This window comes from Mesoplodon mirus (genome assembly GCF_964341445.2).
Source record: "Mesoplodon mirus genome assembly, chromosome: X".
In the NCBI taxonomy this organism is placed as follows: Eukaryota; Metazoa; Chordata; class Mammalia; order Artiodactyla; family Ziphiidae; genus Mesoplodon; species Mesoplodon mirus.
Window position 1 is genome coordinate 92,349,403 of NC_138981.1, and position 26,217 is coordinate 92,375,619.

A 26,217-nucleotide genomic window follows, 5' to 3' on the forward strand; every position below is an offset into this window, starting at 1 on the left:
TTTTAGAGAATAAAACTCTATGAATCCCAATGTACTGGGTCACTTTAAATAGTATGATCAATGATAAGAATTTTTAAGTTTCAGAGTTGACAAGAGTTTGATAGCAGCTTTGATTATGGTCATCTCAAAGAAGTAATCTCATTGACATCAACCGTCTCATTCTACCCTTTGGCAATTGTCAATACTGATGTACCTTTTGGATATGCTGGTGAGATGATCAAAACCTTCTTAGTCCTAGAAGCTAAGGAATACAACCTACTTACTGATTTTGTTATGCAGTACGTTTCCAGTGAGCATTCAAACACATCCCAGTAGTTCTAAAAATCTTACTAGATGCAACAGCAACTGCTCCACCTGCTCCAGGGAAATTTAATCCAAATCTCAAAGCTGTACCACCAAGCATTCCAGCCAAAGTTGGAGGGGCACCAACTGCAGAGAACAACATAATATTACCTATTACCCTTTTAATCAAAAACAGTGAATGAAGAATTTATATAGGGTCTTTTTCATCTGAGTCCTTTAGTAACTTTGGCTAAGCCTCAAAAAACTACAGTCAATCCATTTATATGAAAAATCTGGAAAAGGCATAGATACAGACAGAAAACAGATTAGTAGTTGTCTCGGGCTGAGAGATCTTACTGGGATAATAGAAATGTTCTAAAACTGGACTATGGTGAGAGTTACACAATTCGGTAAATTGATTAAAAATCACTGAACTATACACTTCAGTTAATTTTATGAGATGTAGATTATACCTCATTAAAGTTGATTTTAAAAACATTGTGGTCAAGGTTTCTTTTCATTTTGTAGGCAAGGACATCAAAGACAGGAAAGAAAAAAAAAAAGTCAGAAGTCGGACTTACCCAGTGGCGCAGTGGTTAAGAATCTGCCTGCCAATGCAGGGGACACAGGTTCGAGCCCTGGTCTAGGAAGATCCCACATGCCGCGGAGCAACTAGGCCCGTGCGCCACAACTACAGAGCCTGAGCTCTACAGCCCACAAGCCACAACTACTGAGCCCACACGCCGCAACTACTGAAGCCCACGCACCTAGAGCCCGTGCTCCCCAACAAGAGAAGCCACCACAATGAGAAGCCCACGCACTGCAACGAAGAGTAGACCCTGCTTGCCGCAACTAGAGAAAGCCTGCATGCAGCAACAAAGACCCAGTGCAGCCCAAAATAAATAAATAAATAAATAAGTTTTATAAAAAAGGTCAGAAGTCAAGTCTTTGATTGAAAATGGAATTCATTCAATAATTTTAACTCCCAACCTCAGACATGGTCATATTCACAAAATCTATTATACTTGAGAAGGATATTGCTTACATATATCAAAAGGTTTCCAGAATCTCAGTCATGTCTCAGGATTGGAACTGTATCTACTTAGAAGAAAATACAATTCAAGTGGCAACCTGCAATTTCAACTATTGTTCCACCTACGCCAACTGCACAAGGCAATGGGGATGGCGGCCGCCATTTTTCATGTTCAACTAGGCATCAGCAATACCTGGCAAGTTTTACTCCCAGAAATGGTGACAGGCTCACTATAACAGGGCTTTGGGAAGGCCATATTACTGCTAGGATTACAATAACAAACTCTAATGATGAACATCATGGCACTGTGAAGATGCCACAAAAGCACAAGCAGCTTATATGGACCTGTAAGAAAGAACTGCTTAAGATATATACAGAAGTCAATATTCTCACCATTTGTTATGACTCTACTAATGGAAGAGGTGTAGCAAAGAAGTTGGGGTTACAAGATAATTGATAATTAACGCCCCACCTCTCAGCTCAAAGCATCCAGATGTTCATCTTCAAGGGGAGAGAACTGGAGACATCACACAGTGTCATTAAAGCTCAAGACTACAGCTGGTCCTTTTGTCATGTAACACTTTTGATAAGTAAAATATAAGGACCACAAACCTGGTCTATATAGAAGAATAAAATACAGCAAGGCTTCAACATTTATTTCCCATTTTATCTTATTCACATGGATAATAAGACTTCTTCCCTTCAGACATACTTGGCAAAACTTCCACTCTTCCCATTCGCTTCAAAACATTACACTCTTAATGAATTATATGCTTAAAATCATCACTTTAAGTTGTAATAATCATGTTAACATAAAATTCATAGCGAAAGCCATGACAATCAGGTTTTTAGCAAACCTACTATTGATATCAACAGTTACAAACGGGATCAAGCATAATGATAATTTATGAGACGTCAGAGATCCATAGCTTATACTGGCAAATTGAGTTAAGTGGCCTGATGCAAAATAATAGTATTTTCTTTGCAACCAGTAACTTACATGAGAGCCCAGTAGCAGCAGTGGAGGTAGAAATATTTGAAAATGAGGTAAACAGCATGGTGCTTGAACTAGTAGCAGCAGCAACAGGAGATGCTGGAACCAACCCTAAATTAAAGTAACAAGCAGAAAAATATGTCAATAAAAATAATATTTAATAAGTAAAACACCATTATAACAAACTTCACTTATATGGAGAAATAACAATAAAGCAAGGAAAATCAAGTACCCTGATATTTAATAAATCTGACATAGTAAAATCCCTATTTAAAAAATAGTTCATCAGTAGTGCTTAGTATAGCCAGCCTTCTAGCACCATCATAAGAAAGAAACTCTACTAAAAAAGTAAGCAACCTAACAGGGGGGTCCACTTCCAAAATTGCGACATAAGAAGTCCTAGGGACCCATTCCCCAGTGAAGCAACCATAACTGGTAAAAAATATTTTTTTGAAAAAATTGAAATCTCTGGAAATTGTCCTGAAGGTACAGCAAATAAAGAAACATTTATTCAAGAAAATCTGCTAAAATTCAGTAATACAGGTGAGAGTCTACGGCATATGAATCATAACCAACGCTCTTCCCTCCATCCCCTTGCTCCCCTTGAGAGAAGCTACACTCCAGGCAGGAGTCGCCAAGAAGACTGGACTCCCTCTTTCCTCAGCTCCCAACCAAGGAATACAGTATCTCATTAGGAGGGGAAGCAGCCAGCATTCCTCATCACCCCTGACACACAGTTAAAGGATTGAAATTCCTGGTGAGTACAGCCAAGAGCTAAGGGGCTCCTTTCCTCCAGTCAGCCCCCACTCATAGGGCAGAGGGTCTACACCAGACACAGTAGGCTGGCAATGCTGGAGCCCCATCAATCACCCTGACTGCCCTGCCCCAGCTTACCTGCAGGGCTGAGGTTGCATGCCGGAAGAGAGAAGCAAGAAGATCAGAAGCAATGGTCACTGCCCAGCACCCAAAGCACTAGTTCAAAGATTTTGCCCAGGGATAAAGGTAGCCCATAAGAACAGAAAGTTCCCAAGCTATGTCCAGGAGAACTGACTTTATTTGAAACAGAGTATGAGGAAGTTCAAGCCAAAGGACTCTCTTGAAAAAAAATAGAGGTTTTGGTGGTAAGCAATTAAGAGGAAGTAAGTAGCTTCATGAGAGCAACATTTAGGCTGCAGGCCAGCCAGTTTAGCAGAGATAACCAGGGAAAGAGAAGGCTGAAAAGAGCCCCCCTGAGGATCAGAAAAATTAAGTACTGATACATGAATGAATCTTGAAAACATTTTGCTAAATGAAAGAAGCCAGACACAGAAGGCCACATATTGTATGATCCCATTTATATGAAATGTCCAGAAGAGGTAAATCCATAGACAGAAAGTATATTAGTGGTTACCAGGAGCTGGAAAGAGAAGGTAATGGGAAGTGACTGCTAATGGTTGGTTACAGGGTTTCTTTTTGCAGTGATGAGAATGTTCTTGAATTACATAGTGGTGATAGTTGCACACTCTGTGAATATGTTTAAAAAAAAACACTGAATTGCACAGTTTAAAAGCGTGACTTTTAAGATATATGAATTATACCTCAATTATGCTGTTATTTAAGAAATACATGATCGGGCTTCCCTGGTGGCGCAGTGGTTGAGAGTCTGCCTGCCGATGCAAGGGACACGGGTTAGTGCCCCGGTCCGGGAAGATCCCACATGCCGCGGAGGGGCTGGGCCCGTGAGCCATGGCCGCTAAGCCTGCGCGTCCGGAGCCTGTGCTCCACAACGGGAGAGACCACAACAGTGAGAGGCTCGCGTACCGCAATAAATAAATAAATAAATAAATACAAAAAATACATGATCATCTCAATAGAAGTAGAAAAAGCATCTGAGAAAATCCAACACTTTTTCATGATGAAAACACTCAACAAACTAGAAAGAGAAGGGAACTTCCTCAACATGATAAAGGGCATTTATGAAAAACCTACAGCTAACGTCATGCTTAACAGTGAAAGACTGAATACTTTTCCACTGCCATCAAAAACAAAACATGGATGTCTGCGCTTACCACTTCAGTTCAACAACATACTGGAAATTTTAGCCAGGACAATTAGGCAAGAAGACGAATAAAGGATACCAGATTGCAAAGTAAGAAGTAAAATTATCTCTATAAACAGATGACATGATCATGAATACAGAAAATTCTAAGGAACCCATAAAAAAATCTGGAGAAAAACAAATATCATATATTAACGCATATATGTGGAATCTGAAAAAATTGGTATAGACAACCTTATTTACAAAGCAGAAATAGAGACACAGACGTAGAGAGAACAAACGTATGGATACCAAGGGGGAAAGTTGGGGGTGGGATGAATTGGGAGATTGGGATTGACATATATACACTACTGATACTACGTATAAGATAGATAACTAATGAGAACCTACTGTATAGCACAGGGGACTCTACTCAATGCTCTGTGGTGACCTGAATGAGAAGGAAATCCAAAAAAGAGGGGATGTGTGTATAAGTATAGCTGATTCACTTTGCTGTACAGTATAAACTAACACAATATTGTAAAGCAACTATACTCCAATTAAAAAAATCTATTAGAACAATGAACAAGTTCTGCAAAGTTGCAGGATACAAGATCAATATAAAAATAAATTTCAATTCTATATATTATCAATGAACAATCCAAAAATGAAATTAAGAATATAATTCCATTTACGATTGTTCAAAATGCATAAAATAGTTAAGAACAAATCTAACAAAACAAGGGTAAGGCTTGTATCCAGAAAAATAAAAAACACATTATTGAAAGAAATTAAAGGAATCCTAAATAAACAGAAAGCTCTCATGTTCATGGATCAAATAATTTTATATTGTTAAGATGGTATGGTAGACAGAAAAATGGTCCCCAAAGATGGCCACATCCTAATACCCAGAGTCTGTGAACATATTACCTTACTTGACAAAAGAGACTTTACAAATGAAGTGAAGGTTAAGTAACTTGGAAGAGGGAGATTATCCTGGATTATCCAGGTAAGCAAAATCTAAGGACATGAATCCTTAAAAGTAGAGATCCTTTCCACGCTGTGGTCAGAAGGAGATGGTGACTACAAAAGAATAGTCAGGGGATTTCCCTGGCGGTCCAGTGGGTAAGACTGTGCTTCCACTGCAGGGGACACAGGTTCGATCCCTGGTTGAAGAACTAAGATCCCGCGTGCTTCGCAGTGCAGCCAAAAAAAAAAAACAATAGTCATAAAGATGCAAAGTTGTTGATACAAACGGCCATCTAACTCTTGAAATCATACTCAATGTCATTAGTCATTAGGGAATTGCAAATCAAAACCACGACGAGATACTACTTCATATCGACTAGGATGGCAATAACAAAAGACACAATATCAAGTGTCAGCAAGGATATGGAGAAATTGTAAACCTCAGGCAATGCTGACGGGAATGTAAAATAGTGCAATCTCTTTGGAAAACTGTATGGCACTTCCTCAAAGTGTTCAACATAAAGTTACCATATGACCCAGTAATTCCACTCCTAGGTATACAAACAAAAGAAATGATAACATATATCCACACTAAAATATGTACATGAATGTTCACAGCAGCATTATTCATAACAGACAAAAGATGAAAGGAAACAACCCAAATGAATATCAACTGATGAATGGATGAATAAAATGTGGTATATTAATACAATGGAATTTTATTTGGCCATAAAAAAGAAACGCTGATACATGCTAAAACATGGATGAGCCTTGAAAACATGCTAAGTAAAAGAAGCTAACCACGAAATACCACATATTGTATGATTCTATTTATATGAAATGGCCAGAACAGAGCAATCTATAGAGACAGAAAGCAGATTCATGGTTGCCAGAACTGGGGTGAGAAGAGAATGGGCAGCAACTGTTAATGGGTATGACGTTTCTTCGGTGGGTGATGAAAATGTTCTAAAATTGACTTCAGTAACGGCTGCACAACTCTGTGAATATCCTAAAAACCAATTAATTGTGCACTTTGAATGGGTAAATTATGTGGTGTGTGAATTATACAATAATAAATCTGTGAGAAAAAAATTATAAATAGAAGTCTGGAATAAAGTTTCAGAAAACAGATTACCTGGACTCTTCTTGAAAATTTAAAATAAAATCTATAAAAGAAATAAAGCTAGAGAAATTAAGTACATAAAGACACAAATAAGATTAATTGGTTAATTGAAAACAAAGTTTATCTTTTCATCCTCACTATAGATCATTGCACACGGCACATGATAGTAAGTAGTCAATAAATATTTATGCTGAATCGAGCCAACATTTTCCAATACATAATTTTCCAATACATAGTTACTCCAATACATAATTACAGATATTCTTCTTCCTTTTCAAAAGGAAAAAGTGCTTAATAAGTAACTGCATTTGAATCTATTGATACCTGTATCCAACTGTTGAACAATTCATGACAATATATGATGTAAGACTCTGCTATCCAAAACATCTAGGGCCACCGGGGGTTTGGGGACAGGGGGGAGATGATAGGAAGGAACTGGGAACATTACCACATACCTCCAACTATTTAAAATATGTATCATGGAATATCCCTATGTTTCATTTAAGAGAAGCACCACATGTATACTTTTAAAGAAATAACCAATTATAGCAAAGGTGTTTTAATATTTCTAATTCAATACCTACCAGTGAGGCTAAATTTTTATCATGGGTTTAATGGCTGCTTTAATTTCTTCATTCAGAATTGCCTATTCATGTCATCTGCCCATTTTCTCATTGGAGTATTGTCTTCTTATTACTGATTTTTAATAAAAGTATTATATATATATTGAGGCTATTTAGTCAAATGTTGCAAATATTTCCTAACCCCAGTTTGTCATTTGATTTTGTTTTTATTTTTTATGTAGTCAAGTCTTTCCATTGTTTTCTCCTTTATGGTTTATGTCTCCATATCATGTTTCATAATACCCTCAAAACTGCCGGGGTCCCGGAACCCGGGGACGGCTTTCCCGGGAAAGAGCATGGAGCGCCTCGGTCTGGTGCAACGTCATGCCGGTCTCTGCCGCCGCAGGCCCGCCCCACACTGCGCGCCCCTCCCTCCCCTCTGCCTGAGTGAGCCAGAGCCCCCACATCAGCGGCTCCTTTAAACCCATCCTGTCTGAGCGAAGAATGGACGCCCTCCGGCGACCTACGCGCAGAGGCGGGGCCAGGTCCAAGGCTGAGACCCGAGAGCTGTGAGAGCAGAGAAGCGACAGGGAAATCTCTCTGTGCAGCCTCGGAGGCAGCGGATTAAAGCTCCACGGTCCACTTGATGTGCCCTGTGTCTGTGGAGTGCATGAATGGACAGCGAATCATCCCAAATTGAGGAAGTGGACTTTGAGGACAAGATTTAAGACTTTCCCCCCTTTTCCTCTTTTTACAACGAATTATCCCAAATTAAGGAGGTGGGCTTAGAGAGCAAGATTTCAGACTTCTCGCCCTTTTCCTCTTTTTACAACGAAGTATCCCAAATTGAGGAGGTGGACTTGGAGAGCAAGATTTTTGATGTTTCCCCCTGCTCTCTTTTTGTGAAAGTGTATGTGTATTCTTCTGTGTAAGATTCTCTCTGTATAGCTTTGCTTCCACCATATGTCCCAGGGTTCTATCTGTCCTTTTTTTTTAATAATTACTTTTTAATTTTAATAACGCTACTATATTTCATACTTTATTCTATTTTACTTTACCTGCTCTTTCTTTTTTTCCTACCTTCCCTTCCTCCCTCCCTCCCTCCGCCCCTCCTTTCCTTCTTTCTCTCTTTCTTTCCTTCTGCCCTCCCTCCCTCCCTTCTTCCATTCACTCTTCCTTTTTCTTTCATTCCTCCCTCCTTCCCTCCTTTCTTTCTTTCCATCCTTCCTCCCTCCCTCCCTCCCTCCTTTCTTTCTTCCTTCCTTTCTTTCCTTCTTCCTTTCTTTCTTTCTCTCTTTCTTTCTTCTACTAATTCTTTCTTTCTACTTTTTCTCCCTTTTATTCTGAGCCGGGTAGATGAAAGGCTCTTGGTGCTGCAGCCAGGAGTCAGTGCTGTGCCTCTGAAGTGGGAGAGCCAACTTCAGGACACAGGTCCACAAGAGACCTCCCAGCTCCACATAATATCAAGCAGCGAAAATCTCCCAGAGATCTCCATCTCAACACCAGCACACAGCTTCACTCAACGACCAGCAAACTACAGTGCTGGTCACCCTATGCCAAGCAACTAGCAAGGCAGGAACGCAACCCCACCCATTAACAGAGAGGCTGCCTAAAAACATAATAAGGACACAGGCACCCCAAAACACACCACCAGACGTGGACCTGTCCAACAGAAAGACAAGATTGAGCCTCAACCACCAGAACACAGGCACTAGACCCCCCACCAGGAAGCCTACACAACCTACTGAAACAACCTTAGCCACTGGGGACAGACACCAAAAACAACAGACACTACGAATCTGCAGCCTGCAAAAAGGAGACCCCAAACACAGTAACATAAGCAAAATGAGAAGACAGAAAAACACACAGCAGGTGAAGGAGCAAGATAAAAACCTACCAGACCTAACAAATGAAGAGGTAATAGGCAGTCTACCTGAAAAAGAATTCAGAATAATGATAGTAAAGCTGATCCAAGATTCTATTTCCAAGATCCAAAATCTTGGAAATAGAATAGACAAAATGCAAGAAACAGTTAACAAGGACCTAGAAGAACTAAAGATGAATCAGGCATCAATTAAAAACACAAAAAATGAAATGAAAAATACTCTAGATGGGATCAATAGCAGAATAACTGAGGCAGAGGTATGGATAAGTGACGTGGAAGATAAAATAGTGGAAATAACTGATGCAGAGCAGAATAAAGAAAAAAGAATGAAAAGAACAGAGGACAGTCTCAGAGACCTCTGGGACAACATTAAACGCACCAACATTCGAATTATAGGGGTTCCAGAAGAAGAAGAGAAAAAGAAAGGCACTGAGAAAATATTTGAAGAGATTATAGTTGAAAACTTCCCTAATATGGGAAAGGAAATAGTTAATCAAGTCCAGGAGGCACAGAGAGTCCCATACAGAATAAATCCAAGGAGAAATACGCCAAGACACATATTAATCAAACTGTCAAAAATTAAACACAAAGAAATCATATTAAAAGCAGCAAGGGAAAAAAAAACAAATAACACGCAAGGGAATCCCCATCAGGTTAACAGCTGATCTCTCAGCAGAAACTCTACAAGCCAGAAGGGAGTGGCAGGACATAATTAAAGTGATGAAGGAGAGAAACCTGCAACCAAGATTACTCTACCCAGCAAGGATCTCATTCAGATTTGATGGAGAAACTAAAACGTTTACAGACAAGCAAAAGCTGAGAGAGTTCAGCACCACCAAACCAGCTTTACAACAAATGCTAAAGGAACTTCTCTAGGCAAGAAACACAACAGAAGAAATATACCTACAATAATGAACCCAAAGCAATTAAGGAAATGGGAATAGGAACATATATACCAATAATTACCTTAAATGTAAATGGACTAAATGCTCCCACCAAAAGACACAGGTTGGCTGAATGGATACAAAAACAAGACCCATATATATGCTGTCTACAAGAGACCCACTTCAGACCTAGAGACACATACAGATTGAAAGTAAGGGGATGGAAAGAGATATTCCATGCAAAGGGAAATCAAAAGAAAGCTGGAGTAGCAATTCTATATCAGACAAAATAGACTTTAAAATAAAGACTATTAGAAGAGACAAAGAAGGACACTACATAATGATAAAGGGATCGATCCAAGAAGAAGATATAACAATTGTAAATATTTATGCACCCAACATACGAGCACCTCAATACATAAGGCAAATACTAACAGCCATAAAAGGGGAAATCGACAGTAACACAATCATAGTAGGGGACTTTAACACCCCACTTTCACCAATGGACAGATCATCCAAAATGAAAATAAATAAGGAAACACAAGCTTTAAATGATACATTAAACAAGATGGACTTAATTGATATTTATAGGACATTCCATCCAAAAACAACAGAATACACATTTTTCTCAAGTGCTCATGGAACATTCTCCAGGATAGATCATATCTTGGGTCACAAATCAAGCCTTGGTAAATTTAAGAAAATTGAAATTGTATCAAGTATCTTTTCCGACCACAATGCTATGAGACTAGACATCAATTACAGGAAAAGATCTGTAAAAAATACAAACACATGGGGCCTCCCTGGTGGCGCAGTGGTTGAGAGTCCGCCTGCCGATGCAGGGGATACGGGTTCGTGCCCCGGTCTGGGAGGATCCCATATGCCGCGGAGCGGCTGGGCCCGTGAGCCATGGCCGCTGGGCCTGCGCATCCGGAGCCTGTGCTCCACAACGGGAGAGGCCACAACAGTGAGAGGCCCGCATACCGCAAAAAGAAAAAAAAAATACAAACACATGGAGGCTAAATAATACACTACTCAATAACGAAGTGATCACTGAAGAAATCAAAGAGGAAATTTAAAAATACCTAGAAACAAATGACAATGGAGACACGATGACCCAAAACCTATGGGACACAGCAAAAGCAGTTCTAAGGGGGAAGTTTATAGCAATACAATCCCACCTTAAGAAACAGGAAACATCTCGAGTAAACAACCTAACCCTGAACCTAAAGCAATTAGAGAAAGAAGAACAAAAAATCCCCAAAGCTAGCAGAAGAAAAGAAATCATAAAGATCAGCTCAGAAATAAATGAAAAAGAAATGAAGGAAACAATAGCAAAGATCAATAAAACTAAAAGCTGGTTCTTTGAGAAGATAAACAAAATAGACAAACCATTAGCCAGACTCATCAAGAAAAAAAGGGAGAAAACTCAAATCAATAGAATTAGAAATGAAAAAGGAGAAGTAACAACTGACACTGCAGAAATACAAAAGATCATGAGAGATTGCTACAAGCAACTCTATGCCAATAAAATGGACAACCTGGAAGAAATGGACAAATTCTTAGAAATGCACAACCTGCCAAGACTGAATCTGGAAGAAATAGAAAATATGAATAGACCAATCACAAGCACTGAAATTGAAACTGTGATTAAAAATCTTCCAACAAACAAATGCCCAGGACCAGATGGCTTCACAGGCGAATTCTATCAAACATTTAGAAAAGAGCTAACACCCATCCTTCTCAAACTCTTCCAAACAATTTCAGAGGGAGGAACACTCCCAAACTCATTCTATGAGGCCACCATCACCTTGATACCAAAACCAGGCAAGGATGTCACAAAGAAAGAAAACTACAGGCCAATATCACTGATGAACATAGATGCAAAAATCCTCAACAAAATACTAGCAAACAGAATCCAACAGCACATTAAAAGGATCATACACCATGATCAAGTGGGGTTTATTCCAGGAATGCAAGGATTCTTCAATATACGCAAATCAATCAATGTGATACACCATATTAACAAGTTGAAGGAGAAAAATCATAGGATCATCTCAATAGATGCAGAGAAAGCTTTCAACAAAATTCAACACCCATTTATGATAAAAACCCTGCAGAAAGTAGGCATAGAGGGAACTTTCCTCAACATAATAAAGGCCATATATGACAGACCCACAGCCAACATTGTCCTCAATGGTGAAAAACTGAAACCATTTCCACTAAGATCAGGAACAAGACAAGGCTGCCCACTCTCACCACTCTTATTCAACTTAGTTTTGGAAGTTTTAGCCACAGCAATGAGAGAAGAAAAGGAAATAAAAGGAATCCAAATCGGAAGAGAAGAAGTAAAGCTGTCACTGTTTGCAGATGACATGATACTATACATAGAGAATCGTAAAGATGCTACCAGAAAACTACTAGAGCTAATAAATGAATTTGGTAAAGTAGCAGGATACAAAATTAATGCACAGAAATCTCTGGCATTCCTGTACACTAATGATGAAAAATCTGAAAATGAAATCAAGAAAACACTCCCATTTACCATTGCAACAAAAAGAATAAAATATCTAGGAATAAACCTACCTAAGGAGACAAAAGACCTGTATGCAGAAATTAAAAGACACTGATGAAAGAAATTAAAGATGATACAAATAGATGGAGAGATATACCATGCTCCTGAATTGGAAGAATCAATATTGTGAAAATGACTCTACTACCCAAAGCAATCTACAGATTCAATACAATCCCTATCAAACTACCACTGGCATTTTTCACAGAACTAGAACAAAAAATTTCAAAATTTGTTTGGAAAAACAAAAGACCCCGAATATCCAAAGCAATCTTGAGAATGAAAAACGGAGCTGGAGGAATCAGGCTCCCTGACTTCAGACTATACTACAAAGCTACTGTAATCAAGACAGTATGGTACTGGCACAAAAACAGAAAGATAGATCAATGGAAGAGGATAGAAAGCCCAGAGATAAACCCACGCACATATGGTCACCTTATCTTTGATAAAGGAGGCAGGAATGTACAGTGGAGAAAGGACAGCCTCTTCAATAAGTGGTGCTGGGAAAACTGGACAGGGACATGTAAAAGTATGAGATTAGATCACTCCCTAACACCATACACAAAAATAAGCTCAAAATGGATTAAAGACCTAAATGTAAGGCCAGAAGCTATCAAACTCTTAGAGGAAAACATAGGCAGAACACTCTATGACATAAATCACAGCAAGATCCTTTTGGACCCACCTCCTAGAGAAATGGAAATAAAAACAAAGATAAACAAATGGGACCTAATGAAACTTCAAAGCTTTTGCACAGCAAAGGAAACCATAAACAAGACCAAAAGACAACCCTCAGAATGGGAGAAAATATTTGCAAATGAAGCAACTGACAAAGGATTAATCTCCAAAATTTATAAACAGCTCATGCAGCTCAATAGCAAAAAGCAAACAACCCAATCCAAAAATGGGCAGAAGACTTAAATAGGCATTTCTCCAAAGAAGATATACAGACTGCCAACAAACACATGAAGGAATGCTCAACATCATTAATCATTAGAGAAATGCAAATCAAAACTACAATGAGATATCATCTCACACCAGTCAGAATGGCCATCATCAAGAAATCTAGAAACAATAAATGCTGGAGAGGGTGTGGAGAAAAGGGAACACTCTTGCACTGCTGGTGGGAATGTGAATTGGTACAGGCACTGTGGAGAACAGTATGGAGATTCCTTAAAAAACTAAAAATAGAATTACCATATGATCCAGCAATCCCACTACTAGGCATATGCCCTGAGAAAACCATAATTCAAAAAGAGACACGTACCAAAATGTTCATTGCAGCTCTATTCACAATAGCCCAGAGCTGGAAACAACCTAAGTGTCCATCATCGGATGAATGGATAAAGGTGTGGCACACATATACAATGGAATATTACTCAGCCATAAAAAGAAACGAAACTGAGCTATTTGTAATGAGGTGGATAGACCTAGAGTCTGTCATACAGAGTGAAGTAAGTCAGAAAGAGAAAGACAAATACCGTATGCTAACACATATATATGGAATTAAAAAAAATGTCATGAAGAACCTAGGGGTAAAACGGGAACAAAGACACAGACCTACTTGAGAATGGACTTGAGGATATGGGTAGGGGGAAGGGTAAGCTGTGACAAAACGAAAGAGAGGCATGTACATATATACACTACCAAACGTAAGGTAGATAGATAGTGGGAAGCAGCCGCAGAGCACAGGGAGATCAGCTCGGTGCTTTGTGACCGCCTGGAGGGGTGGGATGGGGAGGGTGGGAGGGAGGGAGATGCATGAGGGAAGGGATGTGGGAACAGATGTATATGTATGACTGATTCACTTTGTTATAAAGCAGAAACTAATAAAAAAAATACCCTCAAACATGTAAAAGGTGTTCAACTTCACTTTTAGGAGAAAATCACAAATTATAACTACCTTGAGAACAATTTCACCTAACAGATGGGAAGAAATAAAAAAAACTGGTAACACACTCTGTTTAAGGACACTGTGAAGAAATGGGCAGCCTCCGAGATTTCTAATGGGAGTGTAAACTGGTATAACCCTTATGCAAAATAAGTGGCCAATGTTTTAAAAATTACAAATGCATCTATCTTGTAAACCAGTAATACTTCTTTTAGAAATTTATCCACAAAGATATACTTATACACCTGAAAAATGACATGTAAAATAAGATCCATTGCACCACTGTTTATATTAGCAAAAGAGGAAACAACCCAAACGTCCACCAGCAAAGGGTTAGATAAATTATAGCACATCCAGACCATGGAATTCTATGATGCTATAAAAAATACTGAGGAAGCTCTCCATATACTGATTGATGTGAAAAGAGCTACAAAATGTTTAAAATAAGTGTATAAAGTTTTAAGTTTAAAAAGCAAGGTACCGAATAATGTGTAGAGTATACTCTCATTTATATTATTTTTTAAAAAGGCAGAGGGCTAAGAATATATATTTTTATTTCTAGCAAATCCATGAAGAAACTCTGGAAGGATACATACAATTACAGTGGTTAGCTGAATAGAGAGGGTGGGGAAGGGGGGAGGGAGTAATACAGGGTAGATGGGGGCAGTATACTTATTTATACTATTTTTATAGTCTTAATTTTAAATCATTTGACAGACTATATTATATATTTAAAAATTATACTTAAATAAATGGTCCTCTCCCTAACCCAAGAAATATTATTTACACATTTTCATATTCACCTATGCTTTTAAAATATTTATGGTTTCATTTTCTACCTTTAATTCACCTAGTATTTCTTTCAGTTAATCTTTTTAGGCAAAACATAATCCCCTTCCCTCAAGTCACCTGGCTAGCCAGCTATTGCAATTCATTTGTTCACTACTCCATCCTCTCTCCCCAGATTGGAAATGTCATCTTCATAAACCCAGGTTTGTTTCTGTACTTTAAAATTTTTCACTGATTTTTCTTTCTATCCCTGTTCCACAAGAAAGTTCCAATTATTGAAGCACTAGAATTCATTTATTTTTTTATACTAAATATTTTAAACTTACAGTCAGAGAATAAATTTACAATATATTTTCATATATTTTTCTACAAGTACACTATCATTACTTTTCTTAAAAAACAAGACATGACTAGTCTCGTGCATTTATCCCCTTCATTTAAACTCTAGAACCTTGTCAAGTCCCTCCTTCCTTTCCTTCCCCCAAAGATTCCCATTGTGGTTTTATAAGAATTATGTTAAATGTGTTGATTAATTTAGAACTAAATGACATTCCTGTACTATCGAGCGTGTGTATTCTTCATTTATTCATGTCTTCTTTTACATTCCTCAGTAAAATTTTATGGATATCTTCATTTAGATCAGACACATTTTTAAAGTTCATTCTTAGGCATTTCATACCTCTGGTTGAAATTGTTAATGGGAACTTCCCCCATTATATTTCCCAATTACTATTGTTTAAACATGGGAAGGTGACTGTTTTTTGCATTATTTATTTTGTAACTGACTGTATTACTGAAATCTCTTCACTAGCGCTAATTAAATTTACACTTGAGTTATGCCCATACTTTAAAGTCTTGATCATCTCTCTCAGATACTGGCATAATTTCAGGGGCCTGACCTTAAATCACATACCCAGAGGTAACTAAGGAAACAAATGCCATTTAATATGATGTGCTTTTAAGCTAAAGGAGCCTTACTCATAAATAAGGAAGGGTTTAAAAGACAAAGTCTCATTTTCCTAATCATAGGACTAGAACAGGGTTTTCAACATGGCACTACTGACAGCTTGGGCCGATAATTCTTTGTTGTGGAGGACTGTCCCATGCTGGGATTTAACACATTCATATTTGGTCTTTGTACCCTTTCTTGGACAGAGACCCTAAAACCCTTGTAATTTCCTAAGTGAGGAGAGAGATAGAAGCATCTTTTGTTATAATATTTGGGTTTTGTCCCCAGTTTCAGAAATAGCTCCAAGAGCAATAAAGGTGAAAGGAGCCTCTTTTGTTATTTATTAACAAGTCCCTTTCAACCACACCTGATTTATGTCAATGAGGTGAACTTTAGAAGGCCCCTAAGGCTGAGAGGCTGGTTACCAGAGGAACCAACCAAGTGATTAGAGGGTTGGGGCTTTTAGCTTAACCCTCTGACGTCTCAGGAGAGGAGAGGAGCTGGAGATGGAGTTCAATCACCAGAGACCAAAGATTTCATCAATCATGCCTACATAATTGAACCTCCATCAAAACCCTAAATGAAGGGGTTTGGAGAGCTTCTGGGTTGGTGAACACACGGAGGTGCTAGGAGGGTGACATGCCTGGAGAGGACATGGAAGGTCTGGGCTGCTTCCCCATACTTTGCCTTACGCATCTCTTCTATTTGGCTGTTCCTAAATGGTATCATTTATAGTGAACCAGAAATTTTAGGTCAAGTGTTTCCTAGAGTTCTGTGAGCTGTTCTAGCAAATCATCCAACCCAAGGAGGGAGGGGTCACAGGCACCCCCAGTTTGTAGCCAGTTGGTCAGAAGTACAGGTGACAACCTGGGACTTGCAATTGATATCTGAAGTGGGGGACAGTCTTGAGGAACTGAGCCCTTACCCTGTGGGGTCTGTGCTACCTCCAGGTGGTGAGCATCATAGCTGAATTGTAGGACACCCATTTGGTGTCTGGAGATTGGAGAATTGGTTGGTGTGGGAAGAACCCCCATATATTTGGTGTCAAAAGGTTGTGTGTTGAGGACAACAAAATTTTCCTTTATGTGCACTGCAAAGTATTTAGCAGCATCCCTGGGCTCTACCCACTAGATGCCAGTAACACTCACCCAGTCTGGACAACCAAAAATGTCTCCAGATACTGCCAAATATCCTCTGGGAGAAGGGGCAAAAATCGCCTCCAGTTGAGAACCACTGGACAAGAGGAAGGGTTCAATATCATAATTTTCTCCATCTCGTGCTATAAGGCTAACAAAATCAGCCTTAATTCCTTCATGTTTAAGAACAGAGGAAAATGTCAACTAGCTTAATAAATTGTTAGCCATAGAAAATAGGCATTTTTTTAAACAGAATGGGGGAAGGTGGCCATACACTACAAGATAGTGGGGCTTGCTACTATAACAAAATGGTGATACTAGAGGAAGAAAGGACAGACAAATAGAACCAAATAGGAAGTCCAGAAGCAGAACCAAGCATATATAATAATTTGGTGTATGAGGAAGGCAGCATCTCAAATCAACAGGGAAAAAATGGCCATTTAATGAAATACTATGGTTTAATTCACTAATCATTTAGAAAAAAAGATTCCTAAAAATATAATGGAATTCTAAAAATGTTCAAGTAATCAATAGGAAGGCAGGAAATTCCTAAAAATATAAACCATAAAAGAACAAAAAGAATTAAGAATCCTAAGGTGAAAAAGGTCTATACAAGTAAGTCCAGAGAGAGAAACTCAGAAGAATGAGAGATTTGACAACATAAAAATTTACATCTTAAGGATTTCCATTTCCAGGAAAATGTACTTTCCCTATTCCTCCCACTACGTATGCCTAAAACCCCTGGACATTATATATAAAATAAGCAAGAAAACCCTGAAAGGTGGCGAGAAGTCAAATCAACTAGGGATCTTGAGACCCAAGGAATATTATGGTAATGAATTCCATAGGTTTTCTTTCTGCCTCGTATTTCCCAGGCTTGGAGTTGAATAGGTTGGCCAGTCAGAAACAACAATGGGTATAGAAAAACAAAAACAAATCCAACAAAAACCTTATCTCTAGACAAAAGACAAGAATGGGGCAGACCAACAAGACAGAAAATTTTTAGACAATAACCAAACATCACAGAAAAAAGTATGGTCCCACTCCCTACCTATTCCAGAGAACAGCAAGTGAGGAACTTAAACTTCCACAATTGTGAGGCTATAACCAGGTGTCCCAGTACCCCAGCCAGGATGGTATCAGAGAAGGTCAAGTAGGGAGCCAGGATGTTATCTCTGCCAGCAGTTAATGAACCATGTCCTCACAGTGTCAGTGGGAACCACATCAGGAGCAGGAACTCCCACTCCTGCCCAGCAGTAACTAGGAGACCCTTGCCTTGGGTAGCAATGGAGACGGACTGGGGAAAATGAAGTTCTACTCCCACCTTACAGTAACACAGCGAAACCCTTCTGTCTCATGCCAGAGCAATGTCAAGTTAAGCCAGCTAAAGCAAAAGTCTTGAATCTGATTCAGAGTCTCATAACATAATAAGAAAATGTCCAGGTTTCAATTAAAAATCACTCTTCCTACCAAGAACCAGAAAGATCTCAAATGGAATTTAAAAAGACAATACCAAGATGATAGAAATGTTAGAATTATTTGACAAATATTTCAAAGCATCCATGATAAAAGTGCATCAAAAGGAAATTATGAACACACTTGAAACACAAGAAAAAATACCCTTAGCAAAAAAAAAAAGAAAAAGAAAAGAAATGAAAATCTCTACAAAGAAATAGAAGATATAAAGAAGAGCCAAGTGGAAATTTGAGATAACCAGATAACCAATAACCAAAATGCAAAGCTGAAGCCAAGCAAAAGGACTCAGCAGCAGAACAGAGGGGATAGAGACAAGAATCAATGAACTTGATGACAGAATGATAGGAATCTACACCAAGACACTTAATAATTAAATTTCTGAAAACTAAAGACAAACAAGAAATATTGAAAACAGCAAGAGAAAAATGTCATCTGACCTACAGAGGAAAAATTATTTGAATGACAAATAGTTACACAAATTGACATCCATACCATGGAATATTATGCAGCAATAAAACAAACAACTGACACACACAACAATCTGGATGATCTAAAGGGAAGTATACTGAGTGAAAAAAGCCATTCCCAAAAGATTACATACTGTATGATTCCATCCATATAACGTTTTTGAAATGACAAAATTATAGTAATGGAGAGCAGATTAATAGTTGCCAGGGTTAAATAGAGTGTGGGAGCAGAAGAGAAGTAGGTGTTGCTATGAAAGGGCAAAATGAGGAATCCTAGTGGTGAGAGAACTATTCTATATCTTGACTACCAATATCAACATCCTGGCTGCAATATTGTACTATAGTTTTGCAAGATGTTACCACAAGGAGAAAATGGCCAAAGGGTATGTGGGATCTCTGTATTTTTTCTTAAAACTGAATGAGAATCTACAATTATGTCAAAATAAAAAGCTTAATTTAAAAATTTAAAATCTTTTAATATCTATAAAACTAAGTAAAATAAAACCAAAACAAACTGGGGAAAATACTTCTTTTTCGGGGGGAGGGGAATTACATCTTCATTTTCACTAACATCTAGCAGAACCTGAGCACTTTCCTTAGTTATAAAGGTAGGCAACAAACCACGTAGGTTAGTAGTACCTGTGACTTTGTCACCAACAGAAATCATAGGTACAAAAATACTTCTTATACAAATATCAAAGGGTTAGGATATTGCAACTGCATATAAATGAGAAAAACATAAGCACCATATTAGAAAACTGAGCAAGGAATTCCCCGGTGGTCCAATGGTTAGGGGTCCACACTCCCACTGCCAAAGGCACGGGTTTGAGGGCCTGGGTTCGATCCTTGGTTGGGGGAATTAAGATCCCGCAAGCCGCATGGTGTGGCCAAAAAAAAAAAAGAAAAAAAGACCGAAAACTGAGCAAAAGATACAAAAAGGGAATTCATTCAATTTCCCTCTCTCTCTCACACACACACACAAACACACGAAAAAAACACAAATACAATTAATCAATCATTTGAAGAGAAGTCAGCCTTACTCCTAATAAAGGAAAATGTAAATGAACATGATGCTATGATACTATTTTCAGTGTTAAACTACCAAAGCTTAAAAAACAAACAAACAAAAGGGATAATATCCAACATATTTAACACCACGGGGAAATGTATACTTTCATAAAAATGACAAAGATAGCTAACATTTATTGAATACCTATTATATACATGTCAGACAAGGTTCTAAGCACTTTACTTATTTATATTCACTTACCTACCTAATCCTCACAACAACCCTACAAGGTAAAACGCTGAGCACTTATTGATGAGCAAACCAAGCATTGAGAGGTTAGAGTAACTTGTCCAAGGTCAGAGAACTAGTAACTAACAGAGGCAAAGTTCAAACACTTATTTCCTGTTTGGCTTTTTATTGATAACAGATATGTATTATTTGTAACATCAAAAATTCATTTGTACACAATTAAAATAATGCCCCCCAAGGTAGTGACCAAATATTCTAGTATCATAATGATTTTAATGCTCCACTTCATCTCTTTGTGTCCTACAATGCCATTCCAACCAATCAAAATTGGTTACATTATCACTACTAAATTTGAATTATAAATAAGTTGTTTATTATCTATAATTTTTAAAATATTTTACATTTTTGGTTGTTTCCAAAAGCTCTGAAACCATTACTATGAATATGTAATTCAATAAAATATACCATAAAGTAAAATGTATACAATATCTCACTCAGTGTATTTCTCAAGCTCTAAAATATCTGAGGCATCTACAGTAAAACCAAGCTTATATGGTTTATCAACCAGTACTTTTTATTAACTGCATTTTAGTTTAGAAAGATCCTAAATGTCTTCTCATTAATGTTCAGTATAGGTTAAATGCATTTTACTGAATCCGACTTATTTAGAAACTGGTAACCCATGCATGTAAAATGTCTCTACTAGCCAAAATATTTTACCATTCCCCAACTATGCCATATAACTCACTTATTATTACATTATTAATATTCTCTAAAATTTTATACTACTCCAAAAATATTCTTTCCTGTTTTATTGTACCTCCTGATAAATTTCATTTCAGAAGTTTTATTTTAAAAAAGGAAAACAGAACATACCAACAGATTGTGAAAAATATACTTGGTAAACACAAGCATTAAACAGTTGAACAAAACATTTCAGTGTAACTCTACTATTACTAGAGGCCAATTTGTCTAGACTAATCATTCTCAGAAGGTTGTAACTTTCCCCCCAAACAAACATTCCTTGGTTCTAAACCTAAAAGTGCAAAACCAGACGGAGCAGTTTAGATTTAATTTCTATTGCATTCATCAATAACACTAACCTCCAACAAGAGAAGTTAGTCATATTCAGATGAATCAATCAAATAAGAATCTCAAAATCAATCTTGAATACTGTGCATCTCCATTAGAGAGCAGAGTTCAAACCTTACCAGTGGACTGTCCACCACGGTTGAAAGGAGTAACTGATTGTGTAGCAATCGTTCCACTAGACGTCCGAGTAGCAGGAGTGAGGGGTAATCCTGCAAACACTGTTGGTTGAGAGGCGTTCCCCATCAAGACAATATTGAAATTGGTGCACCCAGTCTGAGGTGCACTTCCACCAATGAACGAGAACCCTGTTGCAGACTGAGTAACAGAGCCAAAAGCAAAAGGAGTGGATGCTGTCCCCTGGTGTGATAGGGCACTACTTGATACAGCATTAGTACGGGTGCTGGCACCCAGCTCAAGAGCCCCTAGAATCACTGTAGGTTGTGTGAAAGCCCTGTTGCCCAAGTTTAATTTTATTGCATTTATTCTAAATAGAAAAAGGAAAAAAAATCAATATAATAGTTCGCTGCCACATTAAATGGCAGCTAGATAACATAGCTCCTGTCAAATTAAGTTTTATAACATTTTATTCCATAGGTTATTTCATCTCAATACAGAAGGAAAGATAACCAGATATTAATACAGGAATACATGTACAGAGCTCCCTATTCGCTCATCCACAGATAAAGGTTTCCTAATTTGGTCTACTTTAAGAACAAAAGTTTTAAATGTTTTGATGGGGAAGGAGTAGTTCCAAAATTTTTATTTTCAGTACAGACAACAGAACTTACACTTCTTCCACCAGTCTGGAAGACTTTATTAAAAACATAATTTTTAGTTTTAGACACTGAATCACAAAGTCACGTGAGGCATCCCTTTAATAGAGTTTCTAGAAAATTTTAAATGTATTTCATGACCCACAAAAGAAAGTGCTTCAGTATTTAAATTACCCGTCCTAAGAAAGGTTATTTAACACTCAATTACAGGTTATTAGATAACTAACAGTTATAGGGGAGAATTCCAGAGGGAATAGCTTTCATCAGGCTATCAGGTGTTACTGAAAGAAAGGGCTAGATCCAACTGAATTTACATAGAAAGGCATTTTTTAAAATGCTCCCTTTAAAAATTCTGAGATGCAGGAGGGAAGAATGTATATCCAAGGTCATTAAAATGATCAATAGACAAAGATCTCTCTAGAGAGAGACATTTAATAAGCAAGCAGTCTAATTCCAAGATGGTATATGTTCAAAACCCAGTGAGTACTCTTCCTATGGCTCACATAAAACGAAGGGATACCACAGAGCAGAATTCAACGTGCCTTGTGTCTCAAATCAGAAATGACTTCAATTTATAGGACTACCTTGGGGATGAGTAGCATAATTCCTAATAATTGACTTTGAAATGCCACACCATCCCTTTACCCTTTCCATACTCCAAATTGAAAGTTTGTCTTTGAAAGATGATTACCATTGTAACCACTAAAAGAATCAAATGGTACTCTTCTTACCCTAAGGAAATCCAGTTCCTACTGGGATAGGAGTTGATGCAACTGGTGCTCCAAAGCTGAATCCTGTATTCTGCCTAGCTGGAGTTGTGTTACAGAGTGAGAACAGGCCGGTAGAAGATGAACTTCTAACTGGTTGGAATGGAGTCCCTAAGTTAAACCTCCTATACCAGGTGTAGAGAAAGTAAACTCTGTAGCTAAGTGGTTGTCTCTGCAGAGCCAGAAGTGAACCAACCGGTAGGGGCACCAGTTCCTCCAAAAATAAACCGGCTCCTGACTCCAAACCCTAAATAGAGGTAAGAGAGGAATGGAAGAAGAAAATTTTTAGAGATCTCAACGAGACTTCCAAGTCAAGACAGTAGATGGGAGCCACACTGGAATCACTCTCTTATACTCCAAACTCCAAGAAATATCAGTTCAAAAGCACTTACAAAAATACTTTTTAAAAAATACAGAGTTTTTTAAGAAAAAAGACAGGGTCTTCCCTGGCAGTCCAGTGGTTAAGACTCTCCAGTTCCAGTGCAGGGGGCACGGATTCGATCCCTGGTCGGGGAATTAAGATCCCACATGCCCCGCGGCATGACCAAAAAAAAAAAAAAAAAAAAAAAAGAAAGAAAGAAAGAAGACAATTTTTCAGGTGCCAGACAGGGAATTCATATCTATGAGCAGAAGCTGAAGCTGCTTAGCCCAAGGGGTGACTTGAATGAGATGTGTGCCCTCAAAACTGGAAATATGCTAGATTGTGGGTAAATTTGAGGCCACAGGGTAAGGTCATAGGCTCCTCAATAAGCAGAAACCTAGTGGAGCTTATATCTGGGAAATCTCTATAGGAGAATGCAAAAGGCAATGGAGACATGCAGGAACCCCAAGCTGGTACAGAAGATATACACAGACGGCTCAAATTCAATTTACCTTTGTGGTGTGGAAACTTCAAGCTAAGATGGTAACATAAAAACACTAATTAGGATCTGATGAAACTTTCAGGGCCCAGGCAGGTTGTCCATGACATCACTTATCAGAGATATCTCCACTTCCTAGGTCACCCATGATCCAAAACACCCCAAGAAAACTAACTTAAAGACAAGAACTACAAAAGGTCTAAGTAAGTAGTCTATAGACCTGAAAATTGAGGAAATTCTCATCTAAGGAATTAGAGGTGATAGAGCAATATGAATGGCACATTAAAATGTTTTATATGTTCAAAGAGCTCAAGAAAGAATTAGCATCCATAAAAACAAACAAGTGAATGTGAAAAAGAACCATGGAGAAATCCAAGAAACGGATACAGTATCAGAAATAAAAAGGCTCAATGGATAGATTTAAATAGTAGACTAGACACAGTTGAAGAGGAAAAAAAATCATTGAACAGGAAGAGAGAACAGAAGAAAAGAATCTGCCAGAACACAGGGCAGATAAAGTGATGGGAAAGAAAAGAGAAATTAAGAGATAAGGAGAAAATAAAAGAGAAATTTCAGTATATATCCAGAAGGAATGTCAGAAGGAAAAAAAATAGTATGGCAGAGACATTATTCAGAGTTAATAAATGAGTTTGCTAGAACTGAAGAAAAATGAGTCCTCATATTTAAAGCCACCAAGTGCAAGCAGGCAACTCCTCCCACCACCATACACACACACACACACACACACACACACACACACACCCTTTATATTAAAACCCTAAAATATTAAGTATAGAGAAAAAATCTGAAAGTTATCAGAGAGAAAAAATCATTTACCTAATAAGGAGTAACAACCAGATTGACAGCAGACTCTTCATTAGCAACAGTAAATGTTAGAAGAAGATGGAATAATATCTCTAAATATCCCTTAAAGTGTTAAGGGAAAATCACTGTGTACTTATCATTCTATCCCAGTCAAGATTTCTAAAACAGGATGCAACTAACAATCAGGTTTTTCACAATAGCTCTGAAAGGCAATTCTAAGAAATCAGTATCAAAAATATTTCATCAAAGTTATGAGCCCCATTACTTTATACACCAGTAAAAAGGAAAACAAAAACAAAAATAAAAAAAAACCAACACCAACCTGTTACAGTTCCTTATCATCACTTAATTTTTTTTTACTTTTTGAAAGAGCTCCTTTCAATGTAGACACAGATTTTAATCAAACATGCATATATTAAGAAAAAATATTCAGAATTCAATTTTCCACTCAAATTTCTTAAAGTCTTCTGTGCCACCAGGAGCATTGTTGCTGCAGCAATTCTTAAAAGAACTCATAAGAGAACTAAAAACCATTTTTGCTATGCTTTCAAGCCAGCTTTGCAAATATGTAGACTAGCCTCCTTTTGTCTCCCACTTCAGCATAATCAATAACTAAACCTGATTAACCATCTTTTGCATTCGCTCCCCACAACCATTGGTTTCTAGGAGTTACAGGTGATTCCCTATTATCTCTGGGATTTTCACCCAAGACACCCATTTGCAGGTTTTGATCCTAGACATTTTGATATTAAATGTGCATATGGAAACAACTATGACATCACAACTGCCACCTAGCCAAAAGGGACTGTAAGATACCATCAACTGTTAAGACTCATTTCAACTGCAGAGATGTTAAAATATGGAAAACTATACCTCTTAAAATTGGTAAAATACAGTATCTTGAGTAGTGTTCGTGTCATGGTTATAAGTGAACACCTCCCCAAGACTAACTCTGAAGGACAATATTTATCTAAATGTGTTAATATGACATGCTTATTTTTAAGTCATACACATCTTAGAACTTTTAAAATGTGAGCTCCAAAGGGTGATTTCAGTGGTATAATAACTCAGTCCTGGAAGGCACAGAAAGAAAGGCATTCTGGGCAGAATAAGAGCACTTGCTGTATTTAGTCTTATATTGCCTAAGGGTACCACACTCCTGAGGTTATAAGCATTATAAATTATATTATAATAATATTATATTATTATGTTATATAATTATATATTACATATTTATGATATATAAGTATATGATAATATCACAACTGTTGACAGAAAAAATACTGTTGCCAAACCATGGTTCTGATACTGTCATAGACATTGATACTTTCAGAATTAGGTAGTGTCATCAATGTCATATTGCAGGCCAAAGGAAAAACTTCTGGTAGCCATCAAAAGGTGGAACTTTTTCTTGTGCCCTTTCATTTGTGGACTTTCCATTCTTTTGAAAGTAATTTAAGAATTACCCTGTTATTAGAATTTCTCTGTTAAATGTAGCATGAATATTTAAATATTTTCTTCCTTAGAAATTTGAGAAATAAAACAAATGAAAATCACCTTGGGACTAAAAATGAATCTGTCATTAAGAATTTGGAATTAAAAATTCCCTTCC

General features: G+C 37.7%; 1 protein-coding gene across 4 annotated transcripts in view; it reads right to left on the reverse strand.

The window, feature by feature from the left end:
* NUP62CL (nucleoporin 62 C-terminal like) overlaps positions 1-26,217 on the reverse strand; it is a 69,672-nt gene that overhangs the window by 36,912 nt on the left and 6,543 nt on the right. For 3 of the 4 annotated variants that reach the window (XM_082608942.1, XM_082608943.1, XM_082608944.1), the window contains 2 exons: positions 2,316-2,420; positions 331-429 (listed from right to left, as the gene is read on the reverse strand). In XM_082608942.1, coding sequence (XP_082465068.1) covers positions 331-429; positions 2,316-2,373 — 157 coding nt within the window. In that variant the 5' untranslated portion in view covers positions 2,374-2,420. Of the gene's footprint in view, positions 1-330; positions 430-1,327; positions 1,381-2,315; positions 2,421-26,217 lie in introns of those variants that run through there. The other variant, XM_082608945.1, reaches the window with a different exon arrangement.